General features: G+C 34.3%; 1 protein-coding gene across 2 annotated transcripts in view; it reads right to left on the bottom strand.

Annotated features, from left to right (window-relative positions):
- Nucleotides 1–721: 721 nt before the first annotated feature.
- Nucleotides 722–9,674, bottom strand: part of LOC150109235 (uncharacterized) — a 415,237-nt gene continuing 406,284 nt past the window's right edge. For both annotated transcript variants that reach the window (XM_090406508.1, XM_090406517.1), the window contains one exon: nt 722–1,262. In XM_090406508.1, coding sequence (XP_090262634.1) covers nt 1,108–1,262 — 155 coding nt within the window. In that variant the 3' untranslated portion in view covers nt 722–1,107. The remainder of the gene's footprint in view (nt 1,263–9,674) is intronic.

The raw sequence follows: 9,674 nt of genomic DNA, 5'->3' as shown, positions 1-9,674 counted from the left end.
AATTTAAATGGCTGTATAATAATAGACTAAATGTAATTATCAAATTTAGTAATGATGCACGTAATGAACTTATTTTCCTTTTGTGTTAAAACAACAGCAGTTCCTGACTCACAAAGCAAAAAATGCCAAATTTTACAATTCAGATAAATTGTGTAAGAAATATCATTCAGTAAAATATCATGTGAGTGAAAGAAAAACAACAATAATACACATTTTATCATGTAGTTTTTTAGTTTATAGGCATAAAGAAGATATCCTCCCATAATGCATAGCTTTATACACACCTAAAAGGATGTGTGCTTTGAATTATGGGAGATGTGGAGTCATCGATCTGTATGTATATAACCTAGTTGTGAAGACTAGGCTTCTTGTGCAAACTTTGTTTGTTTAAACTTGGATAAGGGGTAAAACAAGAATGTAATTTCTTGGCAAGTCTAATTTAAACTTTTCTCCATCTTCACCTGTCTTATGAGAAATCAATGGTGGATATTTGTACTGAGCTCCTTACTAGACAAATGTTTCTTTTGCATTAAACATTGTAATTATGGATTAAGTGTTTATTCAAAATTATTTCAAATTTTTCAGAACCACCTACTAAAATTCTGGATTTTTAAATTTTAAAAGTGTAGAATAATAGGACAGATTGAGTTATTTTTGTTTTAGTTACTTCAGATTCTGATACATGGTTGTATATTTCATTACTGAAAGTATACTTGTAGACTGAAAATTAAGCTGACATTTTATTTTATACAGTCTTAGATGCATTTAACAAGCTACAAAAAAAGAAATTATTTTTCCTTTAAACTACATATTTATCAAAATATAGTTGTTTATTCCATTTGGTACAAAAATTTACTAGAAGTCATTTGGATCATCAAGAAATAAAAATAGAAAAAATAAAACTCCTTACTGCATTGTAACAATAGGTTTATATGATACAACAATGTTTATAAGTATAATGATAGAATTCTGCAATATTTATAATTAAAGACAGGACAGCTTCTCAATTACTTGTGGCATTTTTTCTTGTAATCTGTTTATGTGGAATATTATTTATTATCATGACAGTTTTTGTTATAAGATACATTTTGATAGTCACAGATGGTATTAAAATTCATAAGGAGAAACAGAGATAAATATATAAGCTAGATGATACAGTGTGGGAGGAGGAACTTTTCTGCTGTATTTTAGTTGCACAGTCATTTGGACCTTCACTGTAAGTTCTAGTGGACCAATTATTGGATGCACAAGGCGGAGAGAACCTGCAAATAAAATTTAAAAGAAATATGTTATCCAAGAATGAAGTCTGTTTTAGTTTAGTATGGAGGTGCCTCTCATGTAAGTTTGATTCTAAAATATAGAAGAACCTGATTCATTTGGGATGAGAAGACCTTTAAGAGTTCTCTGAACTCTTAAAGGTCTCTCCATTTTGCTATTAATTTCCAAATTAAAATCAACAAAATGTTTCTATATATAAGAAATTTGATGTATCTTGCAAAGAACTACATAGGATAGGTATGAAGGTAAACCAAAGTCTGATACATTACAGCAGTGAATATATGAGTGATATACAAACCAGGAAAACTTAGTTCTCCAGGAAAGTCTGATACAAATAAAATAGGACATTTGTTGATAAAACAAAGTATTGATTGATAAGGAAAAATGTGTTTGAATCATTCAGGGAAATTGCAGTCTGTCTGGAAGGAACAGAAACCGTTGCATAGTAATATGGCCATCGTTTGATGCTATTCATACCAAAGAAGATTCCAAACAGATCTATAATTGTTTATAAAGTGAAAGAGATCATACTTAACAAAAAAAGATGTTATTATGGATGAAATGCCAAAATAGGTCCATACATAAATGAAATGGAAAATGTGATAGGACAATTTGAAATAGGAGATAGAAATTATCAAGAATGAGCTTGATTATGTGTCTACAAAGAGAATAACAAATACTATACACTTCTACATAGACCTCAACATGATGGATGTTAGAGGAAGAAGTTATCTATTGTATGACTTGTGCAATCTTTCAGTGGGAGAATTAAGGTTGCACAAGGCTGAGAGAATATGAAAATTAAATAGGTGAAAGGAAAAAATATAAGTTTTGATATTAATTATTAGGGATTTTATTGTAAATTTAGAATACCAGCATACTCTGACTTATGGACATTTTTGAATTTTTACTTACTCTGAAGTTATGTCACTTGCTTCAGAGTTAGAGCTCTTCATTCTATCATCAGTGTGACAACAACTCATGTCCCACATCTTTTGTTGTACTCTGTGATTGCATGAATATTAAACTGCTTTTAAATTTATTCTACTATTTTTGTTGTGATTAAACTTAATATAATGGGAAATAAGAAGTAAAAAAACTATAGACCAATTAGTATTCTCTCTAATCTGTACAAAATTCTCACAAAAGTAATAACAAACAGGTTAACCCCTCTTTAGACTCAAATCAACCAGTAGAACAAGCAGGATCCTGTAAAGGCTTTAACACAATTGATCATATTTATGCAGTAAAACAAATAATAGAAAAAGCAGAAGAAAATTGATTGCCTCTCTGTTTAGCCTTTATTGATTATGAAAAAGCATTTGATTCCATCAAAACTAATGCAATAATCAAAGCACTCCAGAATCGGGGAGTTCCTGGGAAATATGTGGACCTCCTCCAGGAAATATAACAGCAACAATCCAACTTCACATGAGTAGCAATAAAATATCAAATGAAAAAGGTGTCCAACAAGGAGACTCTCTATCACCCAAAATCTTTACAGCAGTCCTTCAAGAAATATTTAATAATATAAACTGGACAAACCTTGATATAAAAATTAATAACAGAAACTTAACACACCTAAGATATGCAGATATAATTTTTGCAAACACTCCAGAAGACCTTAATATAATGATAGACCTATATCATGAAAGCAGAAAAATTGGTCTAAAAATAAACAGAGAAAAAACTAAAATCATGTTGAATCATTTTGTAACACCAAAAAACAATAGAAAACGATTTCTTGGAAAGAGTCTCTTCTTATGCATACTTAGGTCATCTCATTGATCTAAACTGTGCATTCCAAAATGAAATAAATAGGAGAGTTCAATCTTGCATGGAGTGCATTCAGAAAATTGAAAAGCATTTTTCAAAACAATGATGTCCCACTCTGTTTAGAAAGGAAGACATTTAACCAGTGTATATCTGCAGTCATCACATATGGTTGTGAAATTTGGTCCGTAACAAAAGTACTGGCAAATAAACTAGCAACAACTCAAAGAAAAATGGAGCGGTTGATGCTAGGCATCACATTAAAAGATAAGCAAAACACCTGGACAAGAAGCCAAACTCATATCACTGTGTCATTCTTCACCTCTTCTTTAGTATTCTGCAATTGAGTAGGTTCTTCTTTTAGTAGCAGAAACTTTCCTTCCACTCTCTTCTGTTCTGAGCCTTCTCTTTCAAGGTTGTGTATCTGTCTCTCTTGAGCATGTCATCTAGCATTGTTTTCCTTACTCTTCCTCTGGGTCTTTTTCTGTCTAGTTGTTCCTTTGATGGCATCTCTGATGATTCCATTCTCAGAATATATCCAATCCAGTTTCCCTTTCTTCTTTTTATCCTCTTTAACAGACTTTTCTTCTTCTACTCTTTTTAAGACCTCTTCATTAGTTATTTTATCTGTCCATTTGATTTTTTCTATCCTTCTCCAAAATCTTAATTTCTTCTTTCTTCAGTGACCCAGTTTCAGATGCACAGAAGGCCACGCTCCCCACACAATAGTTTATTAGTCTTTTCTTTAGGTTTCTATCCATTTTACTTCTGAATAAATCCATTATCTATTAAAGGCATCTCTTCCCATCGCTATTCTTGCTTTTTTATTAGCATATGCACTTTTACATATGCTAATAACACTTCCTAGACATTTAAATGTCTTTACTTGATTCAGTTTTTCCCCATTTATTCTGATATCCATATTTGCCTCTTTCCTTGCTATTTTCATCACCTTTGTTTTTCTGATGTTAATTTTCATTCCATAATTGATACAGGATTCTAGTAATCTGTTCAGCAGATGTTGTAGTCTTGTTTCAGTGTTTGATAGTAATGCCTTGTCATCTGCGTATATTATTGCAAATATCTGTCTACCTCCAATCTTTATTCCTTCTTCTGAATTCTCCAGTGCTTCTTTTAACATTGCTTCAGAATACATGTTGAACAAAATTGATGACAGAGAACAGCCTTGTTTTACTCCTCATCCAATGATACCTGGTTCTGTTGTACCATATATGCCTCTCACCATGGCAGTTTGTCCCATATATAGTGAGATAATTAGCCTTCTGTCTTTCCAATCTATACCAATCTTTTCCATTACTTCAACCATCTTATCCTTTACACAGTCAAAAGCTTTCTCAAAATCTATATGACAGATGTTAACTTCTTTATTCACTTCTAGACTACTTTCACTTACTATTCATAACAGTCCAAATGCATCTCTTGTTCCCCTACTTTTCCTGAAACCAAACTGATCTCCAAGAAATTCTTCATGTTAAGATTCTCATAAGTATTTTTGATGTATGGGAAAGGAGGCTTATTGTTCTAAAATCCTTGCAGTTCACTGCATTACTTTTCTTTGGTATAGGTATAAATATTAAGGTCATAAAATCTTTTCGTAGTTCTCCTTTGTTATAAATTAAATTTATTATTTTGGTCATTTCTTCTGACGTTGTTTCAGGAATTCTGCAGGTATTTCATCTATTCCTTCTGCCTTTCCACATTTTAGTTCCTTAATGGCAATTTCTACTTCTGTCTTCAAAATATCTGGGCCTAGATCATCTTCATTTACCTTCTAATGGCAATTCATTTGGTCTATTTTGCTTGTCATATAGATCTTCAATGTATTTCTTCCATCTCATTAGGATTTTATCTTCAGTTATGATTTCTCCATTCTTATTTTCTATGCCTCTAGCTCGAATTCCATTTCTCTTGTGATTCATGCTTCTTCATATAAAAGATCATACCTTCCCACTCTCTCATAATTTTCCATTTCTTCACATTATTTTTTAAGCCAATCTTCTCTACTTCTTTCTGCTTCCCTTCTCAATCTGTCATTCAGGATTCTATATTGTATTTTCCCTTCTGGGGTGTCTTTATTTTTCCATTTTCTTCTTTCTTCCATTAGAGAAATCATCTCATTAGTTATCCAAGGTTTTTTTTATTCTTTTAGCTCTTACATATCCAATATCTTCTTTTGCAATCTTCTTTATTTTCTCTTTAAATTTTTCCCATTTCTTTTCTGGATCTTCAGTTTTGACAAAACTTGTTTCCTCTAATTCTTTCTCCAGTCTAATTCCAAATTCCATGGTATTTTTTAATTTCTCTAAGTTCCACTTTTTCCTTTTCATAGCTTCTTTTATTTTCATTAGTTTCACATTTATTTCTATGAATAGTAGGTTGTGGTCAGAGTAAATATCAGCTGCAGGATATGTGCATGCATTTTTTACACTATTCTTGTATCTTTGCTTTACTATAATGTAATCAATTTGATACCTTTCTGTATCTCCTGGTTTTTTCATGTGTATAGGCTTCTCTTAGATTTTTTAAACCAAGTATGTGTAATTATTAGCTTATTTTCTTTACAGAATTCCACTAACCTTTCCCCTCTCTCATTTCTGTTACCTAGTCCATATATTCCTACTTCACTCCCATCCTCTTCTTCTCCTACAACTCCATTCCAATCTCCCATTATAATCATATAGTCTTTTCTTTTTCTTCTTTAATTAGTTCTTGTAATTGTTTGTACATTTCCTCTATTTCCTCATCTGAATGGTCACTTGTTGGCATATATATCTGCATTATTGTTATGTCCACTGGTTCAGCCTTCAATTTTACCACCATAATCCTGTCATTCAGACAGTTTATGCTAATGATGCTCTTTGCTGTTCTTTTATTAAAAACTAGTACAACTCCTTTTATCTCCACCTGAGTAAATTACTCTTACTTCGTCACTATAAAATCACCTATTCCTTCCCATCTGACTTCACAGAGCCCTATGATATTAATTTTTCCTTTGTCCATTTATTGTTTGAGATTTTCTAATTTTCCACATTCTTCACTATAAGCGACTAAAATGGAAATTGGCCGACATCTATCCAGAAGAGAAGATGAGTGATGGGCCACCATACTAAAGAACTGGATTCCAAAAGAAGGAAAATGAGGCTGAGGACGTCCTAAAAGAAGGTGGAGTGATGAATTGTCAAATTTTGTTGGAGAAAATTGGTCAACCATTGCCAAGAACAGAAAAAGGTGGAAAGAACATGACTGAAAAGAAGAAGAATGGGAAATAAAAGTAAAAAGAAAAAGTAAGGCTATTACATTAGATTCAAAGATTAAAATGATTAAACTTAGTGATGAAGGTGCATCTTAATCTGAGATAGACCAAAGATTATAAACAAACAAAAAAATTCTTGGTGAAAAAGTACTACTCCAGTGAACGCTACTTTAATTAGGAAAATAGATAGTCTTGTTGCTGATATGGAGAAACTTAACGGTCTGGATAGATGGTGAAACTAGTCAACATATTCCTTTAACCAGGCCATATTCAAAATAAAGCCCAGAGTCTTTTCAGTGACACGAAGGCTAAGAAAGGTGAGGAAGCACAAGTGCTGAATTTTTGGAATAAGCTGTAGATGGGTTGATAGGTTCAAGAAGAGGCCAAACCTAAATAACATCAAAATGCAAGGAGAGGTAGCTGCTGCGGATATTGTTGCTGCAGTAAACTTTCCACAGGACTAGTGAAGATCATTGATGATGGTAGGTATACAAAATATCAAATTTTTAATGTTGATGAAACAGGGCTGTACTGGAAGAAGAAGATGCGATCAAGAATGTTCATTGCAAAAGAGGGGGGGGGGGGGAACTATGCCGGGCTTCAAGCCAACTAAGCTAAAGATGTGCTAAAACCTTCCTGTTAGGTGCTAATGCTTCTGGTACCTTAAAGCTAAAGCCTATGTTGATTTATCATTTGGAAAACCCCAGAGCTGCTTTGTAGCAGAGGTGAAAGGCTATTGTAATGAGAATATCCCTTTCAAAATTTTACTTTTTGTAAACAATGCTTCTGACCATCCTCAAACATTAGATGATCTGCACCCTAACATTTGAGTGATATTCCTACCTCCTAATACCACCTCACTACTGCAGCCCATGGATCAGTGAGTCACAGCTGCCTTCAAACTGTACTACTTAAGAAGAACCTTCAGGAAGTATATTATAGCAATAGACATTGAAGAAGGTACTGTGTAAGAAGTCATCAGGAAATTCTGGAAGGTTTTTACAATGTTAGATGGTACCAAGGCTATTGGAAAAGCATGGAATGATATTAAGATCTCTGCTGAAAGGGGCATGGAAAAAATTAAGTCCACACTTGATAGATGGTTTTGAAGGCTTAGAAAATCCTGTACCTGAAGTAGCTAACAATACGAGGTGCTATCAAAAAGAAACCGGACAAAACTGGATACTTGGTGACAGATCGAGTTACAGTCTCACACTGCCAGGTGTCAGTGGTGTAGGCATTGTTGAGTCAGCCTGCCACATGGCATTGAGCTGTGTGCACCGGAACTCATGTGATATGCATTGTTCTTATCACGTTTATGCAGTTGCCTTGAATGCAAAATTAAAACAAAGGGCAAATGTAAAATTTTATGTAAACTGGGAAATCTGCCACAGATACCCTTGAATTACTTCGTAAGGCATATGAAAATGAAGCCATGAGTCGAACTCAGTGTGGCACTCACGTTTTAAAAAGTGTAGAACCACCTTGGAGGACAACGAGAAGCCGGAATGATCATCCACCAGCACAGCCCACAAAAATGTTGAAAAAGTTTGACAGATCATCTGTGTAGATCGACACATGACCATCCAGGAAGTTGCTAACAGAGTTGAGATTTCATATGGAGCAACTCAAATGATTGTCATGAGAGATTTGAACATTCATCGTAGCCCTGGCAAGTTCGTTCCCCATTGTTTGATGTCTAACCAGAAGGCGTACTTGTGAATGTCTTTTAAGATCTTTGTCAAAAGGTCATTGACCCAACCTTCATTTCAAGGGTCACCACAGGAAACAAGATTTGGGTTTACGGCTATGACCCAGAGACAAAATAGCAATCGTCACAGTGGAAGAGTCCACATTCTCCAAGACCAAAGAAGGCAAGACAAGCGTGACAAACAGCATGTTTATCGTCTTTTTTGATATTAAGGAGATTGTGCACTGAGAATTTGTCCCACATGGTCAGACAGTCTATGCAGAATTCTACTGCAATGTTTTAAGGCAGTTGAGAGCAGATGTTTGTTGCAAAAGACTGGAACTGTGGCAAAGCCACAACTGGCTCCTCCACCATGATAATGCTCCCTCCCACAGCACCTTAACAATGCAAGAGTTTTTGGCAGCCAACAGCATAGCACTCATCCCACATCCTCCTTACCAGATTTAGCCCCTTGTGACTTCTTTTGTTTCCAAAAATGAAATCAAAGCTGAAGGGGCAGCTGTTTGGCATGGTTAAGAAGACTCAAGATGAATCTCAAGTAGTGCTTGATGTGCTTCAACAAAAAGATTTCCAGGAAACATTTTGAGCATGGCGAATGTGGTGAGATCACTGCATTAACTCTAAAGGGGATAAGTTGTAAAGATTTTATTAACCTAGTCCAGTTTCTTTTTGATAGCATCTCATATCGTAGGGATGGCAAAGCAGTTAGAGCTAGAAATGGAGCCACAAGATGTAGCTGATCTTATGAAGTCCCATTTCTTAGTCTCTCAGCAAGAAAGATCTTCTGGCACTTGAAAGCAGAGGTAAGAAGAAGATGTTCCTGATGTGATATCCAGTGTTGAGCCTAAAGGCCTAACTTCCAAAACTCTCTCTGAAGCTGGCATGGTTCTTTTAAAAAAGCAGATCCATACTTTCAAAGAAGTTTGAAAGTAAATGCTAACATTTCTAAGGGATTATGCTTATTACATGGAAATCTACAGAGAAAAGACAATCTAGCTTACATGCAACCTTAGACAAGTACTTCCAAGACCAGATCCATCAACATCTACTGAAAATCAATCTCTACCATCATCATCAACCCAATCTCATCAAATGTAGATGATGCATACAAATATGACAGTGCTATGCTCAACCAACAACAGATCGCATTGTAGCATATGAATTCCTTCAATAAACTGATTTTTATTCCATTAGGTTTTTTATTTCAGTCATAATCATATTGTCTTCAAATTTCAACAGTCCTTTGAATTATGATTCCTCTGAAACCAAAGGTAATGTAACGATGGGATATAACTGTAGTTTTAGACTGTATTAGTTGTGATTGTGTTTGAAGTATTTTTATGATATATACAGTGTCAGAGTGTGTTGTTCGAGGTGCTACACAAAAGTGCAGGGAATTTAACCATAAAAAAAAAAAACTTAACTCCTAGTTTCTACTGTCTCCTTCGAAGTAGTCCTCTTGGACATGTATAACAGCGATCCCAGTAGTTTTTCCATGATTCCCTGGAAGTCCTCAATCATGTGAAAACAATGCCCTTTCAGCTGAACTTTCATTTTGAAAACAGAAAAAAAAAATTGCAGGGGGAAAGGTCATGGGTATTGGAGGGTGGAGAATGAATTTTGTGTTTTTGAAAGTCA

Source organism: Typopeltis vanoorti, chromosome 2 (assembly GCF_054136105.1).
Source record: "Typopeltis vanoorti isolate ZY-2024b chromosome 2, IOZ_Tvanoo_1.0, whole genome shotgun sequence".
In the NCBI taxonomy this organism is placed as follows: domain Eukaryota; kingdom Metazoa; phylum Arthropoda; class Arachnida; order Uropygi; family Thelyphonidae; genus Typopeltis; species Typopeltis vanoorti.
This window is presented reverse-complemented; position numbering and strand designations above follow the sequence as displayed.